This window comes from Macrobrachium rosenbergii, chromosome 22 (assembly GCF_040412425.1).
Source record: "Macrobrachium rosenbergii isolate ZJJX-2024 chromosome 22, ASM4041242v1, whole genome shotgun sequence".
Classification (NCBI taxonomy): Eukaryota; Metazoa; Arthropoda; class Malacostraca; order Decapoda; family Palaemonidae; genus Macrobrachium; species Macrobrachium rosenbergii.
In genome coordinates, this window is record NC_089762.1 from 31,143,609 (window position 1) to 31,166,452 (window position 22,844).

Genomic DNA, 22,844 nt, shown 5'->3' on the forward strand with positions numbered 1-22,844 from the left:
GGAGAGATCTTAACTTACATTTATGAGTTTTAGGAATTAGCAAAATGAGGTCTTGAACTTAACATCTCACTTGGACTTGTGCATGAAGGGGCTGTAAATGTGACAGATAAATAGCAATTATTAAAAAGGGAAAGATACAAACAATATAAAAAGAAAAAAATATGACAAGGAATGGGTGGATTGCCATAACACTGGCAGCAAAGTTGAGGACATGAATTGAAAAGTACTAGCTAGAAAACCAACTGTTTGGCTGGTTGTTAGACACTGCCAAAGAAGACATTTTGAGTGGTGTTAACCTGAGGATGGAGTGCTGAAAGACAGGCAAAGGGATACATCCAACTGATGGCTGTTCCAGATTCTTGTTGCCCAACCACAGCATGTGAGGATTTTATAAAATTCACAGCTCTTCTTGACACGATCTTCTTGACAGACTCATCATCCGGCTTAGGTTTGGCCATACCCACTTCACTCATAGCTGTATTTTAGAGGGAACCAGTGGCCCAGTTTGTGCTTACTGTGGTGGTCAACTATCCGTTGAGCACATGCTGGTGCACTGTCCTAAATTTAAATGCCTTAGGGCAAAGTACTTACTAACTGGGAGACTATTTTAGAAATTTTAAATAATCACGTTGAGGTAGATAACTTTACGGGTTATCTGAAAGAATCTGGTTATTTTATTGAGATATGATCTTAGTATATTTAATAAAGATTTTAGTCATATTTATTTTATGTACTAGGTATATATTTTGAATATAAAAGTTTAATATATATTTACTTTTTGCTGGTTCTATCCAGTATCATTCTTCATTTATTACATTCATATTTTAACACTGAATTTTACTAGTATGTCATCATTCACCTATTCATTATCAATCATATCATTAATTTATATATTTCACCTTCATTACAGCTTTGAAAAATCCTGATGGGTTCTGGCGCTTGGTCTTCAAGACCTAAATTTCATAATCAGTCAACCATTCACCTTCAGCGCAGTATGATGCAAAGTGCCTCTGTGAAATTCTGCATCTCATGTCTTTCCTGTGCTTTATCTTCCACAATTCTCCACCCTTCTCCAGCCTCCTCCCTAACAGTTCTCATCTACACAGGTCTGGGTCTGCCGAGATAGATACTACTAAGCATTCTCTGGAAGTTTTTCCAGTGTCAATAATTGGATGGAGAAGAGTCTAAATGCCATCAAACTGCTGTTGACAGGAACCAAGTATCTAGAGAGTCATTAAGGCCAAGACAACCAGTTCACCAGAGATGGTCATCAAGGCAAGGAGGATGGTGTTACCACTTGGCTGAGCTTTGATTCTCACATCTGTTTGATGGTTTACCTCCTGCCCAAATGTCATCATGAAGATGTGGGATGCAGCCACTAAGGGCTTCTCTTATCCTCCTAAAATATCAGAGACCTGCAGGTCTCCAATCTCTGCCAATTTCTGTTCCCTGAGTCTAAGTGAAGGAACTACTGAAGAAACAAATAATGACAATGACCAGAATAATCATAATCAACTTGGGTACCTTGAACAACTGACAAGCTGGATATAACATTCTCTTAGAACACCTTAATAGAACTGATTAAACTATGAGTAAAAGACTGCTTATTGAAATCCAATGGAAAATATTACTCTCAAACCTTTGGTATGGCAAAGTGAAATTCCTTATCTCAAATTTTAAGCAATTTGTATATGGAATTTTCTGAGAGCAGCATATCAAGCAAAATTATAACACACAATATATTATGGTTCAGTTTGTTCACAGCATAATATGTATATTTTTTAGAATAAATGAATTGATTCCATCAGTTATAATGACAGTAGCTTACCCTTTTTGGATTAACAAACACAGATGTAATAATGGCTTTAACTTTATTCTGGCCAAAGCAATTAAGTAAATATCAGCATCCACATCTATGTTTTTAAGATCATTACATACATGTAACCCTGAATATGTTGTACTGATAATGAAATAAATGCAATTGCAAGGAACAACTAAAAAGAATTTTTATGATAACAGCAACAGAGAAATAAAACATAAAACATACTTGTAGAGCACTATCATATAAAAAGTTATTCCCCATTTGCTAACACAATGGGAAACTCCTGCCAATACAAAAGGCTACGTATATCAAATCCAGGGAAGAAGAAGAAGAGGGAGACCAAGAAAGAGATGGAAGGACTGTGTGAGGGGAGACCTGCGTGAGAAGGGAATTGATGAGGCAGAAGCACAGGATAGAAATAGATGGAAACAGCTCATCCGAAACGGCGACCCCATATAAAAATGGGAACAAGCTGGGAAGAAGATATCAAATCCTACGTAAGTCATGAGGCAATTTCTACACTGGTTCAATTGAAAAGTTTTTGGTAACATTTAACACAACAGCATAAAAATTATAAGATACGCAAAATACAAGTGAAAATTTTCTTTATATTAGCAAAATAATGATATCAACTGAACAACTGCTAAAAAGCTTGTATGTTTTAATACTGAAAGAAAGATAACAGAATCCAGTTCTGCTAGAATATAGAAACTTGATCTACTCATTTCAAAAGAAATAAGTAAATATAGTACAAATTTTAAAGAATCGCTAATCTGGTCTGAATAACAAAAAATTACATGCCTATCAATTTTCTATATACTGTATACATAATAGCTGTGACACAGCTACATGCTTAAAATAAGTTTTGTTGATGGTGCACTCATCCTCTAGCATAAATGAGGTTAGGACCCCTCCTATTCCCTCCTGCTCATAGGTTTTAGTCATCTGCATTGTATTTCTTTGTAATGTCACCCTGGTATATATAATGTAAACTTCCATTTCTTTGTATAAGTATTCTTGAAGATGTCCAAGTACAGCAAATCAGTCAGAATTTATACCTTTTACTTTATTTTTATATATAAAGCAGGATACATAAAAATTTGCTATACATTGGCTTACGACCAAAAAATAATGGAAACAGAAGTATGTACAGTAGTAATTACTTCATGTGAAATCTGATAAGTGTTCTGATTTCTTTTTAATATTTCTTTGAGCTTATTTAAAAAAAAATGAAGTCTGGAGCTACCTAATGTTAAGGTTAAAGGAATAATTAAGTAAAAAACTGATGCACCTGATGCACCTTGCTGAAGAAACAAGCTGGAGACTAATGATCAGAGTTGTTGCAGCTTGGCAGACTCACAAAACAGTAAGTAGATATATCACTTAGCACCCAAATAACACTATTGTTGTAAGAATGCTCTTCATTCATGAAAAGACTGTTAGTCTGGGGATCATCATGGAACGTGATAGAGGCATTTACATGACTGATGGAGTTGTTATGAACAAGTACGATTATTGAGGTGTGAATATGTAGTCAAAAGTTTTGTTATAAGGTTATTTGGTAGTAAAAGCATGAGAAAATGGAGATTTGCAAGAATCCAATTTAACCACGTCTCACTTGCTTTTTTAGTCCAAAGTCATTATTTATTTTCCTTATCTTACAGTGCTTGCACATGCAAGGAAAGAATTTCATGCACTGAATATCTGGAAAAATATACATGTTGCAAAGAAATAAAGTCCCTGAAGTATTTATTGAGCAATATGACTTCTTAACAGCTTACTTCTTTCATACTTATACAGTAACATTTGCATGCTATGACATTTCTGAGCTTGTTATCACTTTTGAATCATCTATTCTTAATTAAGATGTCTTCAAAGTGATAGATGCCTAGTACTGAATGCAGTATGAATATTAATTAAAGGTATACGTAGAAGGAAAGTTATAGAAGCACTGAACAAGGGATAACAACAACACAAAGCATGCATTCATATACCGTATGATGGGATAAGGACGTCGAATCCCAGCAGGCACCAGTCCACAATCAGAATGCGACCTGAGAATAATAGTACCTAACTCTAATCTCTCTGACTAACATTAGTACAACAATTCAAACTGCTGAGACACACAGAAGTTTGTATTATTTAATCCAAATCCATATAAAAAGCCAAACCATAACATTATGCTTAAAACGAGAAGTATTGGGGAGTTTAATAGATAACTCAAATTGACAAAATATAAAGTTTTCAATGTCATGTAAGTTCACTTGTTACACAGTATACTACTGGCATCTAGCAGAAGTACCAAATACAGAAATACTGCACTGTACTTGGTAAGATCTATTGTGATGAAAGCCATCTTAAAACATCTTAAAACACTGAATACTAAGCACTAGGAATGCAACCCTGTGCCAACTCATATGCATCAATTATCAATACAGTCTGGAAATTGTTTGAAACTTATACTGTACTGTAATACCAACATTGTCATCAATAATACTTGCCAATAGCTAGTTCATGAACAAGTGTCATCTGACATGACTAATAATCCTTAGAGCAGTAATTCATGAAAACCAATATCATAAAACAATATGAATTAAATGTGCATTTTCAAAAATCTGAATATCTGTAACTTTAAAAAAACACACTGAGAGAACATTTTGAAATTAAAATATGTACTATGATGAAAACAAATTACATGCTTCAGCATTTGAATGATAAAAACATCTATCAATCTCAATCTGGCAGAACTTAAGAGTACTTAACATCCACAAAAGAAAGCTTGTTATTATCATTAACACGGCTACAAAGAGTGCTGGTTATTCTGAAGTAGTATATGTTGAAAAGTATCAGATAAAAAACATGAAAAAGACTAGCAAAGGTTATCTAAATACTATCCATTACATTATCTTTTGAAATAGAATACTTGCTCTTATATATATAAATATATATACAGGCAGTCCCCGGTTATCGACAGCCTCGTTTACCGGCGATCTGGTTTTACAGCGCTTGTCTAGCGACGACGATAACCAGATTTTCGTTGCTGATAACCGGTTATTGGCGCTGATCGCCTCTTATTGGCGGCGCCGCTAACCGGGATCAGTGCTATTACTGCCAATTTTCGGTTAGCGCGATTTTCGGTTGTCATCACGCTGTCGGAACGGAACCCCACCAATAACCGGGGACTGCCTGTGTGTGTGTATATATATATATATATATATATATATATATATATATATATATATATATATATATATATATATATATACATATACAGAGAAGTCCCCAGTTATCAGTTATCGGCAGGGGTTCTGTTCTGACAGTGTGATGATAACCGAAATCCAGCAATAACCGAAAATAGGCATTTTTTGGCACTTTTTTGGTGATTTTTGGGATTTATTGGTGCCCGGTTATCGGCACCTCTTTTAGGTATGTATTGGCACCAATACCCAATTATCAGCGCTGATAAGCAGAGATCAGTGATTTTTGGCACTGAAAATTACTGATTTTCGTTGCTAGACAAGTGCTATAAAACCGGATCGCTGATAACCGAACCCGGCAATAACCGGGGACTGCCTGTATATACATACACACACACATATATATATATATATATATATATATATATACAGTATAGTATATATAATGAAAAGTAGTTTATTTAAAGCAATGCTTCACATTTATTGTATAAGCACTAATATAACTAGACATTAAAATAGAATAAAGCATTCAATTCCCTGATTATAAAAGAAAAAAGTCTGAGTAGAGTAGCCAAATTAATAATCTAAGTGTACTAACAAAGGTAGACTTATCTACCAATTGCCCATTACATTCTGTGGGAGCACTATAGATTAAAGTACACAATTTCTATCTCCAGTTATGAAATTGTGAATTATAAGCTGGTTGTCATGCAGGGGTACTAACATAGCTTAATACCACCTTCTTTACATATATCTGCTCTCCTTTACTGAATGACTCATCCACTGTCAAGGCATTCAATCAGTGCTGAACTTTGTCATTTTTTATTTTTGGTTTTCAGTTCATGTTACTTTCTGATATTAAGAGCAATGACCTAATCATACTCTACTTTTTGAACTGGAATCTTCAATTTCCTTATAAACATTGTGACCAGCAGATTTGTACAGAAAGTTTTTGATAAGTTTTCAAATTATTAACATTATTCTTGTTGTTCTTCATACAACTCTGATATAGTTATAGAAGAAGCAGAATGGTGAATCACCTGACTATAAAACTTCCACAGAACACAATGAATTAATGTTAAAAAAAGTAAAAGGTAAAGAAAATGGAAAATATAAGTAAATAAATTATATATAATAAAAAAAAAAACAGGTTTTGACATAGGAAAAACCTGTTTTTGGTAGCCACTATGAGCCCTCAAAGGAGTTACATTCTCATGGTCCCCCCAGGGCTCCATAAGACAGACCAGCCAATCTTCAAGAATTCTCTTAAATTTGGTCTTGGTCAGAATCGTGCTTGTTGGCACAGTGATAGATTATAAAGGACTCAGGACAGGAGGGCTCTATCTCCTGTCCACAATGGCTGCCTCGGTTTTCCCTTCATATTACTTGCACAGATGTGACAGCAGCGCATATGTTAGCTATCTTCCTCATTACACAGCAGGTCTGTGCAAGATAAATGTCCATCCCAGTCCCATACCTTTTTGTCAGGGAGAGTTGGTGAGTTTGAGGATTCACAGCAGTTATCAAAAACAGATTTTTCCTGCATCAAAACCTGCTTTTTGATAGGGTAGTTGCTGTTCATCCTCGAAGGAGCTTACAAAACAAATTGACGGGCAATGAAATGGCTTGGCTCCTTATAAATATATCCTAACAACCTTGATAAATTTTTGGTCCAAAGTATAGTCACAGGTTATTAACACTTTCCTTTATTCTGGATTACCCATTAGGGTTTGGCAATAAAGAAGAGGAAACAACACAAGCCTATATATGTATTATTCTTTGTGGTTCTAAGGTGGCTCACCTAATTATGTCAGGTCTGGATGCAAGATTATTGCATCTTCCCCGGCAATATCTCAGCGTGACACCACTCTCATGGCAATAATGCTTTGGGAACTTTTTATCCAAGGTAAAAAATCACAGGTTATTCAACCGTTTTCTTTATTCCAAATACCCCTAGGATATGGCAATAAAGAACAGTAAATACACGAACCTATATATGTAGTACCCTTTGTGGTTCTACAGAGACTTATCTAATTATGTTGGGTTTGGCTCTGGGATTACTGCGGCTTCCCTAGTCCAGGAGTACTACCCCTAATAACCACCCCTTACATGCTGAGACTTCTTTGAAGGAAACATTTCCATGGAAAGTTAATGTTGTACTCACCTTTTGGATGTCATGCAACTTAGGAAAGGAGTGAGGGTCTGGCTCTTTAATGAGGGAAACTAAAATAATTCTCAGCCCATGTAGAGAGATTGATCTGTTTGTGCTAGGGTGTAGGAAAAATAGGACCATCTGGGATGTTTGCAGTGACATCTAGCTAAACCTTGAGTGCTTGAGCTGGACATAATACTTTATCTAAAATACTGAGTTCCATTATCAGAAAAGGGGATTTTCCCTTTAATACGTCCTCATTCTTGGCTTGGAATGACAAGCCAGGAGACAACAGTAAATGACAACTAGGTGTGTGAGTGATGAAACGTTGTCCCTATCTAAGAAAGCCCAGTGTGATAATCCAAGCTCCTGATGCCAAAGCAGTCAAGATGACTGCCTTTCGAAGCATATGAGTTGTAGTTGTATTTGGCTCACTGAACTGAGGGGATGATAGGAGTCCAAGAATCTTAATCAGGGACCAGTAATGAGAAGCCCTGCAGGAGCTGACCTATTCCATGCAAAAGACTAGAGAAGGGAATTAAAAATTTCTATATTCGAATCAATTCCAAAACCATAAAGCAAGGGTTCTGACAATGCTGCCGTGTATGCTGTGATTGTTGTAATAGCAAGGCACTTGACCTCAAAAGATATATAATACAATGTAAAACTGTTTCAACAGATTTCAACTGGGCTCTTAGTGTGGAGGTAATCAAACAAACTTTTCATACGGACTGGTATGCTGGATGGATGAAGTCCATAGTTTTTGTATTAAGTACCTAGCAATGTTAGGTAAATAATTCTGATGGTAGACTAGATTTTTAATAAAAAATCCATACATGAAGGTCATGGCTCAGAAGGAGGATGCATAGACAACTTCCCCTCCTGTTTGGAATCTGTTGCTAAAGAAAAAAGGAACTACCTCTAATGATTGTTTGGCTAATTCGAGGCCACTAGGTAAGTGGTTCTGTTGAATGCTGATAAGCTGTTCAAAGTTTTTGAAATCCAGGACAACGGAGGAAAAAGGTATATAGTCCCTCGTTCCTTCCAATCTTGTACAAATGCATCTTTGACAATTGCCTAAATGTTCAGGTTCAGAGACACACAAACTGGAAGTTGATGGTTCTCACATGTGGCAAACAGGTCCACTTCCAGATGTAAAAGCATGCTGGCAACTACTGACTTGAGAGGGGCTGTGCGTGAGCCCAACCTCTTGATATAAGACATGGCAGTCATATTTTTTAGAACCAACAAAATGTGGGTCTCTTTTAGAGGTTTCAATTATCTGAGATGGAAAGATAGTCAACAGTTCTAGGAAGCTGAAATGACACTCCCTAAGATCAGGTGACCATCTTCCTGCTACCTACAATCCTCCCAATGACCTCCCCACCTGTCAAGGAGGCATCCATATGTATTATCACTCGCACGGACGGTGGAGTAGTTAGGTCAAACCGTTTGCCAGACACAGCTTAAAACAAGCTCTTTCATCATTTAAAGTTGCTGTCAGTAGCACATTGCATATTTTACACATGTCCAACAACCAACCAAATTCTCCTTCATTCCTTCATGGACTGGCTCATGGCAGATTGAGCGATTCGCTGTGGCACAGGTAATCTATGGGGCCTGCATAATAGCAGCCTAGTAGTGATAAAATGAACAAGTATTTATTAAAAACTACATAGTGTTGGCTACCTATATCACTGTACAGTGTATGCAGCAAACACTTCAAAATAAAATATGCTGACATGGCCACAAGTACATGTCCACAGTATGATATAAGGGAACATGATCAATGGGTCATATCCATAAAATAAAAGTAATGTATTAAAATATCAATTCACAGTTACTACAATAACACTGCCTTAAAGGATTTTACTCATAAATGCTTCTAAACTTAATGATGACACAACTAAATGGATACTCATACAGTGTATTTCTATACATTGCATAAATTTTGATTACCCGATCTATTCCCAAGCAGTTATAGGCTATGTTAGTTGGTACATAATTAAAATCATTAATTATGGGAATTATCGTACCAAAATTTATATAGAATCAGTATCACTAAGATTTTAGATCATTTGGCAACGTTCACAATTGTGAAAAAGTAACTTCAGTATTCCCTAGGAAAGTGACAACTGTCACAACAATTTTTCTGACAGAGTAATACCTGTTGGAAGCAGATCCACATGAATACTTTCTTTAACATTTGATAAAAACCCCAATATTAAGGATAACTAGGGAATTTTCTGTATCAAAATCTATCTAGTTTAATTATAAAATACTACAAAGGAAATAATACTGGCCTTTAGTAAACACCAAGGCTTGTAAGTCAAGCATGATTGGGAACTACTATCATGACTATGTTTTGTAAACAATAAGTTAAGCTACCCCAATTTACCCTTTCGGTGACCTCACACTGTCTATAAGTGTTAAAACAGTCACTGACTAATAAGTTTCACTAACAAAATTGTGTAATATTTTTTCATAAATGTTAATCATCATTTTGTCAGACAGGCAAACACAGCACTCCAGTTACAGCGTAGCCTAGCAATCTAATCCTAACTTTTCACCTTGCAGGAGACTTACTGGTTCCCAATTTCAACAAATATAAGCCTACCTGTTAAAATGTTAAAGAACTAAAACTTTTCACTGGGTCTTAAAACTATGTACTTAACTTCTAAAGCTGTTGTTATGATCAGAGTTTTCGGAGCAAACACTGGGGACACATGAGTTCTGTGGCAGACCAGTGTAATAAGGAAGATAGCCAACATATGCACTGTTATAACATCTGTGTGAGTAGGATGAAGGATAGAGCCTACTGTCGTGAGTCCTTTATATTCTACCACTGTGCCAACAAGCACTTTTCTGGCCAGATCAACTATACGAGAATTCTTTGAGAGTTTTGGTCCTTCTTATAGAGCCCTGGGGGATCATGTGAGTGTAACACCTTTGAGGATGAACAGTGGCTTTGCTATCAAAAATATGCAAATTAAGATTAGTCACTAAAACACAAGTCAATTAATATAAGGTACTGTATAGGAAAATAAGGCTTTAAGAAAGCATTGGAGTCTCACTGAAAATAATCACATTCATAACTTTCAAGGGGACTGTTGCAGAGTTTCACTCTAAGCAGAAAATAGTAATCTTTGGGACTGGGGAGTGTTTATTCACTACCTCACATATGGACAATACCACTGTGTGTTGGGTAAGCACTAACTCAAAAAACTAATGATTATATAGTCTTACCAGACCACCAGGTCAGCTCTCTTAGCTCTCACTGGGCTGGCAATAAGGGTTTCATGTTAGATACTATAATCATATCTTGTCTTGTAAGTTACAGTTCCTTATGAACCGAAGAAATTGAAAATATTGAAGAATGACAGAATTTCCATAAGGGATTTGTTTCCACAGTTTGCATTTTTTTTAGCTGTCATGACAAGGTTCCAGGATTGATAGTAGCTTTTTTTGCATTTCAAAATATTTAAAAGTAACCTTGTGGGTGATAGGCCTAAGGGTCAGTCTGTAGCTACCTGTCCTTTCCTCAAAGGTCATTCACAGAGCTACGACACTTTCTCCACATTGCTGAAACCCACTGGTCCCTGTACTTCAGAGTCTTCACTAACTTCAACACATACCAACTAAAGTTAATTCTCTATTTGTCAGCCAGGAATCGTTCTATGTTCTGTCCTGAATTTAGGATGACCACCTACCTGGAAGATTCTGAGTGGTGTCATTTGAACTAAAAGATACAAATTAGCAATGGCTACCTGCAATGGCTTTCATAAAGTGAAGACACTTATATCTTACTTAAATAAAGAGGTCTCTATTAAGAATGACCTCATTCAAATGTTTGTAATGCTTTCAGAATAGGTGACATCCAAACATAAGGTCCAACAACACACAGTACAAATTTTAGGCTAAAAATGTAAAGTTAAGTATATCTTAGTTTAACCAGACCACTGAGTTGATTAACTGCTCTCCTAGGGCTGGCCCGAAGGATTAGATTTATTTTACGTGGCTAAAAACCAACTGGTTACCTAGCAACGGAACCTACAGCTTATTGTGGAATCTGAACCACATTATGACGAGAAATGAATTTCTATCACCAGAAATAAATCCCTCTAATTCTTCACTGGCCGGTCAGAGAGTCGAACGCTGGGCCAACAGAGTGCTAGCCGAGAGCTCTACCCACCCCTCCAATGAAGAGCTAAAGGCTAAAAATGTAAAAAAAAAGAATACTCAGTAAGCAAGAGCATCATGTCTTTATCCTTCATTGATGAATCCTCATTCATCGCATTCAGAATCTGCATTTTTGAAACTGGACATGCATGTGACGTTAGTCATAAGTTAAATAGTTTCTGTTACATAGCAAATGTACTGTGAATTATTCTTTCAAATAGTCACCTAATTGGAGTATCCAAATATTTCAGTTCCAAGTCAGCATGTAAGTTTATATTTAGTCATTCATTCTATCTAAATTAGAAATGATTAAAAACAGCTGGAGGCTGTTGGAAGTTTTGAATCATGCAAAAATACTCATTGACTTCCATTGTCATTAATTAATATTTCAGTGTTTACTGCATTCTTTTACAGTTTTACAAATTTAGTCTTTTGCAATAATAAGTCTCTCATCTTCAAGTATTCTTCCTTAATTAGAATAACAAGTCAGATGGTACTGGCAGTCAGAGAGTTATATTTTGTAATAGTATTTTCCAGCATGAGCTGGCTCTACAGTCATATAATCTGGTTTCTATTATCAACTATAGTATTTCATTAAGCTTTACTTTTAAGGGTCAAAGTCACCAGAAAGAAAGGGCTTAAGAAATTATCTCCAATAGTAAAATTCGTGGGTTCCAGGCACCCAAGAATCGGTTTACAACTCCAGATGCTATTTGTTTATTATGCAGGTGATATACAAAAATCACCTATGCTTAGGTATGTGCTTAAAGAAGATACTTGTATATATTGTAACTTTAGACATTGGTACTGACAACTGTAAAGCACTTATGGAGTTACTAATAACAAAAACTGGTATGATTTTTCTTACTAAGACACAACTTGTCTTATGCTATTTTATTTTCAACTTGAGTGTGGGTAGTTGATTAGTTTTTTATATTACCTTTCTAATGGAAAACAGAATGATGGAAATGGCAAAAGTAATACATTTTACTGTAGGCAGTCCCAGGGTTACAATGGGCTCGGCTTATGACATTCCAAGTTTACGATGCTCTTCAAATAAATTCATAAAAAATTATTTCCCGGGTTACAAGGCATGTTCCAGGTTTACGCCAATCTAATGGGAGAAATATGGCTCCAAAATGGCAGAATGGTCAAAATTTGGAGATTTTTGTATGAAAACTCAATAAAAATACAGATTATGTCATTTTAAAGACACCCACACGATTAAAAGTAAGGTTTTTTACGATTTTCAACAATATTTTAGACAACGCCAATCGGAACGGAAGAAATATTGATCCAAAAGGGCAGAATGGTAAAAATTTGGAGGTATTTTTTTATGAAAAACTTAATAAAAATGCAGGATACGTGGTTTTCAAGGCAACCAAAGGATTATAAGTAAGGTTTTCTTATGATTTTCGATGATATTTCAGATGGCACTGATCGGAATGGAAGAAATATGGATCCAAAATGGCAGAATGGTAAATATTTGGAGGGTTTTTTTTTATGAAAAACTCTGTAAAAATGCAGGATGTGTTGTTTTCAAGACACCCAAAGGATTAAAAGTAAGGTTTTCTTACAATTTTCGATGATATTTCGGATGACGCCAATCCGGAGGGCACAAATAAAATTTACATTCGTAGAGCAAAATTCACTCATTACCGATTTTTATTTTATTTTCATGATTAAAAATATTTTTTATGATAAAAAAATTGATTTACTAATTTTCAAATATTAATATTAAGGTAACCACAGCAAAGTAGCAATAAAATTTTAAAATAAAATCCCAGGAAGTCACAAAACAGCTTACCAAGTGAACAACTCGGTTCAATCTCTCTCTCTCTCTCTCTCTCTCTCTCTCTCTCTCTCTCTCTCTCTCTCTCTCTCTCTCTCTCTCTCTCTCTCTCTCGTGGAGCAATATTTACTAATTACTGATTTTTGTTTTATTTTCATGACTAAATGCATTTCTTATCATAAAATCATTTACTAATTTTAAAATATTAATATTAAGGTAACCACAGAATAGTATCAATAAAATTTTAAATTAAAATCCCACTAAATTACAAAACAGCTTACCAATGTGAACAACTCAGTTCTCTCTCTCTCTCTCTCTCTCTTTCTTGTAGGGCAATATTCATTAATTATTGATTTTTATTTTATTTTCATAACTAAATACATTTTTTTATGATAAACTGATTTTACTTATTTTCAAATATTAATATCAATGTATTCTCTCTTTCTCTGTCATAATTCATGAATATCACTCTTGATATTTAAGTAAGGCCAACCACCCCACCTCTCTCTCTCTGTACTGTATATATCCTTTAATGAAATATGGATTACTGTATCAACATAAAAATATACTAAAATTCCAGGAAGTTCACAGAGCCATCATCGGTCCTGGTACAATTTTTTTTACTGTTTTGACGTAGGCTCCATGACGACACACTATTGGCTAGATGGATTGGAAGTAGCCAATAACAGAGCTTGTAGCAACCCCGCCCCTCTCTCCATGACATGCTATTGGCTGGAGGGATTGAAGGTAGCCAATAACAGTTTGAAGCAATCTCTCTCTCTCTCTCTCTCTCTCTCTCTCTCTCTCTCTCTCTCTCTCTCTCTCTCTCTCTCTCTCTCTCTCTCTCTCCTGGCTGGCAGGAAGGGTGGGATTTTAGCCAACCACAAAGCTTGTACCTCAAGGGCTTTGCATACACTACCAGGAGGGTGAGTAATATTTGTTTGTTATCTCTCTCTCTCTCTCTCTGAGATAAGAGAGAGAGAGACAGATAATTTTTATTTGTTTTGTATAGTTTTATAGACAAATGTGACTTACTCCGTCATTAATTTTTTCATATTTTCCATGCTAAAATTACTTTTTGCATTTCAATATCTAGGAAAAATTAGGTAAGATTTTACATAGTTCTGTGAAATTCCAAGTCTTTTTCTGGTAGATAAGCGGTGAGGCAAACAGGCACTCTCTCCCTCTCTCTCTCTCTGAGATAAGAGAGAAAATTATTTTTTATACATAAACATGTGTTTATTTGTTTTATATACTTTTATGTATAAACGGGACTTACTTTGGCATTCATTTTTTCATATTTTCCTTGCTATAATTACTTTTTGCATTTCAAGAACTAGGAAAAATTAGGTAAGATTTTACATCGTTCTGTGAAATTCCAAGCCTTTTTCTGGTAGATAAGCAGTGTGGCAAACTCACTCTCTCTCTCTCTCTCTCTCTCTCTCTCTCTCTCTCTCTCTCTCTCTCTCTCTCTCTCTCTCTCTCTCTCTCTCTATATATATATATATATATATATATATATATATATATATATATATATATATATATATATATATATATATATACAGTATATGGCTCCAAAACAGCAGAATTTGGAGGGTTTTTATAAAAACTCATTAAAAATGCAGGTTATGTCGTTTTCAAGACACCCAAAGGATACCCAAAGGATAAGAAGTAAGGTTTTCTTACGATTTTTGACAATTATTTCAGGTTACGCCAGTTTTCGGCTCACAACGCAGCATTGAAACGGAACCCCTATCGTAAACCAGGAACTGCCTGTATAGCTCTTATATTTGCTGAGTCTCACTTTAATATTAGAGACCACAGTAGTTTGTGTTTATGTCTGAGGGGGCATATCATTACTTGTCACTGAAATAAGGTGCTCATAGCCCATAGGTTAACCTTCTAGACTTGACCTTCTTATAAGATATACCATGAATTTCCTTGACCTTATTTTGAGAAAGAAACAGGTGTTGACATAGGAAAAAACTATTTTTGGTAGTCGCTGTTGAGTCCTCAAAGAGTTACCCTTCCATGGTCTATTTATATGGGACAAGTGTGTATTTCGTTATACGAAGTGTTTTCAAGTCGAAATATGACTTAAGTACGTCTCGTTGTGAACTGAATTTTGTTATTTTTTTTTTAATAGATGGAGTTAGGGGCGTGTTTGTGGAAAAAATCAACAGATTCCATTTGCTATTTTCACTTGATTTTATCTTAATGTGAGCTTTGTGTGTTCTTTCATGCCCAGTAGCTCTGATTATTATACTTTTCTCTGAAATTTTATTTACAGTCGAATTTGATGGCAAATTGAAGTTTGCAGGAGTTTCATCCATGTTGCCAATGCACGATAATTTATAGTCATTAGCAGGTTGAACATTGTTTTCTCAGCTTCAGCTACAACTTGAATTTAGCAGTATATTTCCTTGCCAATCTTTTTTCCATAGCAAATAAGGGTATAATGTAAAAATATGTCAGTTCTATTCTCCTTAACGTCATTTGTAACAAAACTACTGTAATTTTTTTACTATTGTACGATTGTTGAAATGCAAGAAAAACAGCCATTGTATTCTGATTTGGTTGTTCATAGCAAAACAGCTGTTTCTTGTTCAGTTGTTTATGGCTGTACGCATTTACACAACAAGTATAACATTACTAACAATACTTTTATCTTCCTCTTTTACTGTTTTAACTTATTTAACTACTGTACAAGATGGGATAGATAAAAAAGAGATAGGGGAAAAGAGGTTAGTCTATTGTAATTTGGTCTCTCAAAAAAGGAACTCGCATGATACATGAGATACATGATAATAAATTTTTAAGGGTGAAAATTTGGGGGTTGCATGATACCGAGATCATGCATTACACAAGTATATACGGTATGTAAGGCTTTTTATCTACCAAAGCTCGATTACAGTAGTGGCATTTCTTATACCGTGTTGGTCATACTGGCAAAAGCTAAATAAGTAGTGCCTTTTATTTTAGAAATGTTATTTTAACAACTCTTGCCTTATATATACTGTATTGTGCTAGATAAGAAAAACTTTTTTTATTCCTTTTAACCCTTAAACGCCGACTGGACGTATCATACATCGACTACAATTGTCTGTTGGGTGCCGAGTGGACGTACCGTACGTCGACTACAAAAAATTTCAACCTTCGGTCAACTTTGACTCTACCGAAATGGTCGAAAAACGTAATTGTAAGCTAAAACTCTTACATTCTAGTAATATTCAATCATTTACCTTCATTTTGCAACAAATTAGAAGTCTCTAGCACAATATTTCGATTTATAGTGAATTTTTGAAAAAACTTTTTCCTTATGCCCGCGCGATAACTCGGCCGAAAATTTCAGAAATTCTTTCGTCATTTTGTCGTAAGTTTTGCACTGTTTTATTTTAGCCGTTACATAAAGTTTTATATATGAAAATGTGCGCAATTTCATGTAAAATACAACAAAATACAACCCATGGTTGTAGCTTTTATCAGTTTGGAAATATTTTCATATAAACCACGATAACTGCCAAAATTTCAACCTTCGGTCAACTTTGATTCGACCGAAATGGTAAAAAAACGCATTTGAAAGCTAAAACTCTTACATTCTAGTAATATTCAATCATTTACCTTCATTTTGCAACAAATTGGAAGTCTCTAGCACAATATTTCGATTTATAGTGAATTTTTGAAAAAAAAAACTTTTTTCCTTACGTCCGCACCAGAAATTCTTTCGTCACTTTGTCATAATGTTTGCACCGTTTTATATTAGTCGTTACATAAAGTTTTATATATGGAAATGTGCGCAATTTCATGTAGAATACAACAGAAAATAGCTCATGGTTGTAGCTTTTATCAGTTTTGAAATATTTTCACATAAATCACGATAACTGCCAAAATTTCAACCTTCGGTCAACTTTAACTTGACCGAAATGGTAGAAAAATGCAATTGTAAGCTAAAACTCTTACATTCTAGTAATATTCAATCATTTACCTTCATTTTGCAACAAACTGGAAGTCTCTAGCACAATATTTCGATTTATGGTGAATTTTTGAATAAAACATTTTCCTTACGTCCGCGCGGTAACTCGGCCGAACATCTCAGAAATTCTTTCGTCACGTTGTCGTAATGTTTGCACCGTTTTATATTAGTCGTTACATAAACTTTTATATATGAAAATGTGCGCAATTTCATGTAGAATACAACAGAAAATAACTCATGGTTGTAGCTTTTATCAGTTTTGAAATATTTTCATATAAATCACGATAAATAGAAAAAATTCGACTTTCGGTCAACTTTAACTCGACCGAAATGGTCGAAAACTGCAATTGTAAGCTAAAACACTTACATTCTAGTAATATTCAATCAATCAGCTTCATTTTTCAACAAACGGAAAGTCTCTAGCACAATATTTCGATTTATGGTGAATTTTTGAAAAAAACATTTTTTTACATCTGAGCATTACGAATTCATGCATCATTTTGTGATAATATTTTCTCTGTGTTGCTTTGATCGTTTTACAATTTGTTATATACCAAAATCATTGCAATTTAGTGTACAATACAAAAAAAAAATAACCCGTTAGCTTTAACCGTTTTGCTCACAACGCGATTTGTATAAAATTATATATGAGAATTTTTTTTTGCGGTCATATATTTCAATATTTATATATGATAATGATATTTTTTTTCATTTCTGATGGTTACATACTAAACTTCAGGCAATGACAAAAAAAGGAGCCAAAAATGAACTCTTAATCTTAAAAACTAAGCGTGCTGTGATTTTTTGAAAAAAACTTTTTTTCCGCTTCGTCGCTAACTCCTGAACGCTGCCGGCATACGGGAGACATTTTTGTAAATAGAGGCTCGGCGTTTAAGGGTTAAATGACATGTTTATTTTTGCTTTTTGCACAAGAAGCATATCAGTATTCTCTGGAGCCATGATCCCATAAATTTTAATACTGGAGATAATTTCTCAAGCCCTTTCATGAAGGTGACACTGACCCCTAAAAGCTTAACAAAATACTATACTGTAGTTGATAATAGAAACCAGATTACATAACTGTAGAATCAGCTCATGCTGGAAATACCATTATAGAATATAAACATGCACTGCTTCTGACTGCCAGCACCATCTGATGTGCCATTCTAGTTAAGGTAGAACACTTGAGGATAACAGACTTATTATTTCGATTTGAAGTACAACTAATCGGAGTTCACTTGAAGATTCACATCACATCCAAACATCCTAAAGTTGCTAACACAATGGTTAATACAGCTCCAAAAGAGACTGGAATGTTGCAAGGCATGTTTGCTTCTCAATGCTCGAAGCAAACTAATGACATATTGGATTATGTACGTGGCACTAGCACAAGGTATTTAAATAGTTTTGTGCTCGATGATTAAGTGCCTATGCCCAAAAAAAATCCAATGCAGCCTCTGCTGCCTGGTAGATGCTCAGTTTTCAACATCCACAAGGGGAAACTGTATTTTGGAATATACGAGTATGCTTATAATGTTTTTGATTTCCAATTTATAATATACAAAGCAAATATCATAAATGGTATAATATCATAACTCGAAAGACTGCATATGCAGAGAGTACTGTATTCAAATATTTAATCTATACTTCATTAAAGCAAATTATGCTAAATTCAGCAACCTTCTCCATCTACTGATATTAACCCTTAAACGCCTACTGGACGTATCATACGTCGACTAAAATTGTCTGTTGGGTGTCAAGTGGACGCATGCAAGTCACGCCGACTACAAAAATTTCAACTTTCGGTCAACTTTGACTCGACCAAAATGGTCGAAAAACGCTATTGTAAGCTAAAACTCTTACATTCTAGTAATATTCAATCATGTACCTTCATTTTGCAACAAATTGGAAGTCTCTAGCACAATATTTCGATTTATGGTGAATTTTTTAAAAACTTTTTCTTACGCCCAGCTGTAACTGCGAAAATTTCAGAAATTCTTTCGTCATTTTGTCGTAATTTTTGCACTGTTCCATATTAGCCGTTACATAAAGTTTTATATATGAAAATGTGTGCAATTTCATGTACAATACAGCAAAATACAACCCATGGTTGACGCTTTTATCAGTTTGGAAATATTTTCATATAAACCACGATAACTGCCAAAATTTCAACCTTCGGTCAACTCTGACTCGACCGAAATGGTCAAAAAATGCATTTGTAAGCTGAAACTCTTACATTCTAGTAATATTCAATCATTTACCTTCATTTTGCAACCAATTGGAAGTCTCTAGCACAATATTTCGATTTATGGTGAATTTTTGAAAAAAACTTTTTCCTTACGTCCGCGCCAGAAATTCTTTCATCATGTTGTCGTAATGTTTGCACCTGTTTATATTAGTCGTTACATAAAGTTTTATATATGGAAATGTGCGCAATTTCATGTAGAATACAACAGAAAATAACTCATGGTTGTAGCTTTTATCAGTTTTGAAATATTTTCATATAAATCACAATAACTGCCCAAATTTCAACCTTTGGTCAAATTTAACTCGACCGAAATGGTCTAAAAATGCAATTATAAGCTAAAACTCTTACATTCTAGTAATCTTCAATCATGTACCTTCATTTTGCAACAAACTGGAAGTCTCTAGCACAATATTTCGATTTATGGTGAATTTCTGAAAAAAAAAAAAAAATTTTCCTTACGCCTGTCTTGCCGTAACTCGGCCTAACATCTCAGAAATTCTTTCGTCACGTTGTCGTAATGTTTGCATCGTTTTACATGAGTCATTACATAAACTTTTATATATGAAAATGTGTAATTTCATGTAGAATACAACAGAAAATAGCTCATGGTTGTAGCTTTATCAGTTTTGAAATATTTTCACATAAATCACGATAACTGCCAAAATTTCAACCTTCGGTCAACTTTAACTTTCGACCGAAATGGTAAAAAAAACGCAATTGTAAGCTAAAACTCTTACATTCTAGTAATATTCAATCGTTTACCTTCATTTTGCAATAAATTGGAAGTCTCTAGCACAATATTTCGATTTATGGTGAATTTTTGAAAAAACATTTTCCTTACGCTCATGCCGTAACTCGGCCAACATCTCAGAAATTCTTTTCGTCACGTTGTCGTAATATTTGCACCGTTTTATATTAGTCGTTACATAAAGTTTTATATACGAAAATGTGTGCAATTTCATGTAGAATACAACAGAAAATAACTCATGGTTGTAGCTTTTATCAGTTTTGAAATATATTCATATAAATCACGATAAATAGAAAAAATTCGACTTTCGGTCAACTTTAACTCGACCGAAATGGTCAAAAACTGCAATTGTAAGCTAAAACACTTACAGGCTAGTAATATTCAATCAATTAGCTTCATTTTTCAACAAACGCGAAGTCTCTAGCACAATATTTCGATTTATGGTGAATTTTTGAAAAAACATTTTTTACGTCCGGCGTTAAATTCATGCATCATTTTGTGATAATATTTTCTGTGTTGCTTTGATCGTTTTACAATTTGTTATATACCAAAATCATCGCAATTTAGTGTACAATACAAAGAAAAACAAAATAACCCGTTAGCTTTAACCGTTTTGCTCACAGCGCAATTTGTATAAAATTATATATGAAAAATTTTTTTTGCGGTCATATATTTCAATATTTATATATGATAATGATATTTTTTTCATTTCTGATGGTTACATACTAAACTTCAGGCAATGACAAAAAAAGGAGCCAAAAATGAACTCTTAACCCTTTAACGCCGAAGCCCTATTTTCAAAAACGTCTCCCGTATGCGGCCTCCGAGAGGTAGCGCTGAAGCGGAAAAAGTTTTTAAAAAAATCACAGCGCTTTAGTTTTCAAGATTAAGAGTTCATTTTTGGCTCCTTTTTTCTCATTGCCTGAAGTTTAGTATGCAACCATCAGAAATAAAAAAATATCATTATCATATATAAATACTGGAATATATGACAGCAAAAAAAAACTCGTATATAATTGTATACAAATCAGCTGTAAGGAAAACGGTTGAAGCTAATGAGTTAATTTTTTTAGTTGTATTGTACACTAAATTGCGATGATTTTGGTATATAACAGATTGTAAAACGATTAAAGCAACACAGAGAAAATATTATCACAAAATGATGCATGAATTCAAAAATTGCACGGATGTAAAAAAGTTTTTTCAAAATTCACCAAAAATCAAAATATTGTGCTAGAGACTTTCCAATTGTGCCAAAATGAAGGAAATTGAATTAATATTACTAGGTTGTAAGTTTTTTAGATTACAATTGCATTTTTGAACCATTTCGATCGCGTTAAAGTTGACCGAAGGTTGATTTTTTTCTATTTATCGTTATTTCGATGTAAATATAAAAAAAAACTGTGAAGAGCTAAAGGAATTTTATATTTTTTGTTGTATTCTACATGAAATTGCGCACATTTTGATGTATAACACTTTATGTAACGAATAATATGAAACGGCGAAAAAATTACAGCAAGCTGACGCAGGAAATGATAGGATTTTCAGCGGAGTCCGCGCGCGCGGAGCAAAGGAAAATTTTTTTTTCAAAAATTCACCAAAAATCTACATATTGTGCTAGAGACTTTCCGTTTGTTGCAAAATGAAGGTAAATGATTGATTGTTACTCGAATGTAATAATTATGGCTTACGGATGCGTTTTTCTATCATGTCGGTCGAGTCAAAGTTGACCGAATGTTAAAATTTTGTCAGTTATCGTGATTTTGGCGAAAATATTAAAAAACTGTGAAGAGCTAAAGGAATGACATATTTTTTGTTGTATTCTACATGAAATTGCGCACATTTTGATGTATAACACTTTATGTATCGAATAATATGAAACGGCGAAAAAATTACAGCAAGCTGACGCAAGAAATAACAGGATTTTCAGCGGAGTCCGCGCGCGGAGCGAAGGAAAATTTTTTTTTTTCAAATATTCACCAAAAACCTAAATAATGTGCTAGAGACTTTATTGAAAAAACTTCAAATTATTAATTTGAATAGTTCAGTATTTATACATTTGGCATACAGAAGTGTCGCTAATTGCCCCTTTGCTTTTAAATAGTAACTACTTTACAGTAGTTATATCTGCCTGCCGCTGATGTTTTTGTGAAGTTTTTTCACACAGTTAAGCAGTCTTCAGCATAACCTCATACGGGAGTGACGAGGAGCAGCTCTCTTTCCCTCTCTCTCGTTATTTAAGTGGATTTAAGGATTTACACACTCACGCTGGATTTATGACTCCGTCCTGGATTTCTACTGTATTTAGTGCTGGATTAATTACCATGGATTTTTCCTCTAACATGGACATAATTACACACTAATTCATCGAGGACGGGATCCGGACGCTGCTTAGCGATGATCGTCTATTGAATGATTTTTTCCACACTCGCCAGAACTGTTATCGCAACAGGGTAAGCATAAGGGGCTTTAATGCTTGTTCTTGCGTCACATATTCTATATGCCAGTGTTTTGAAAATAATTTCAAGTATTTTAATTTATTAAATTCTTGCTAGATTGAACCTATGATTTCAATGCAGTCTATAATTTTATTTCTTAGGTATTTGACTACTCGTTGAATTTACTATTTGTTTTACTGATAATTTGAGAGCTTTTGTGATCATGTTGATTTAAGCAAATATTTACGTAAGGTGATTTTCGTGATTAGTTAATTGCTGTTTTCGGTGATTC

The 22,844-nt window shown here is 34.5% G+C and overlaps 1 protein-coding gene across 50 annotated transcripts in view; it reads right to left on the minus strand.

Annotated features, from left to right (window-relative positions):
* The window catches only part of l(1)G0196 (inositol hexakisphosphate and diphosphoinositol-pentakisphosphate kinase), a 525,389-nt gene that overhangs the window by 105,928 nt on the left and 396,617 nt on the right, over positions 1 to 22,844 (minus strand). For 29 of the 50 annotated variants that reach the window (XM_067124577.1, XM_067124552.1, XM_067124555.1 and 26 more), the window contains one exon: positions 3,817 to 3,876. The exons of the other annotated variants lie outside the window; for them this stretch is intronic. In XM_067124577.1, the coding sequence (XP_066980678.1) occupies positions 3,817 to 3,876 (60 nt within the window). The remainder of the gene's footprint in view (positions 1 to 3,816; positions 3,877 to 22,844) is intronic. 50 annotated transcript variants of the gene reach the window in all.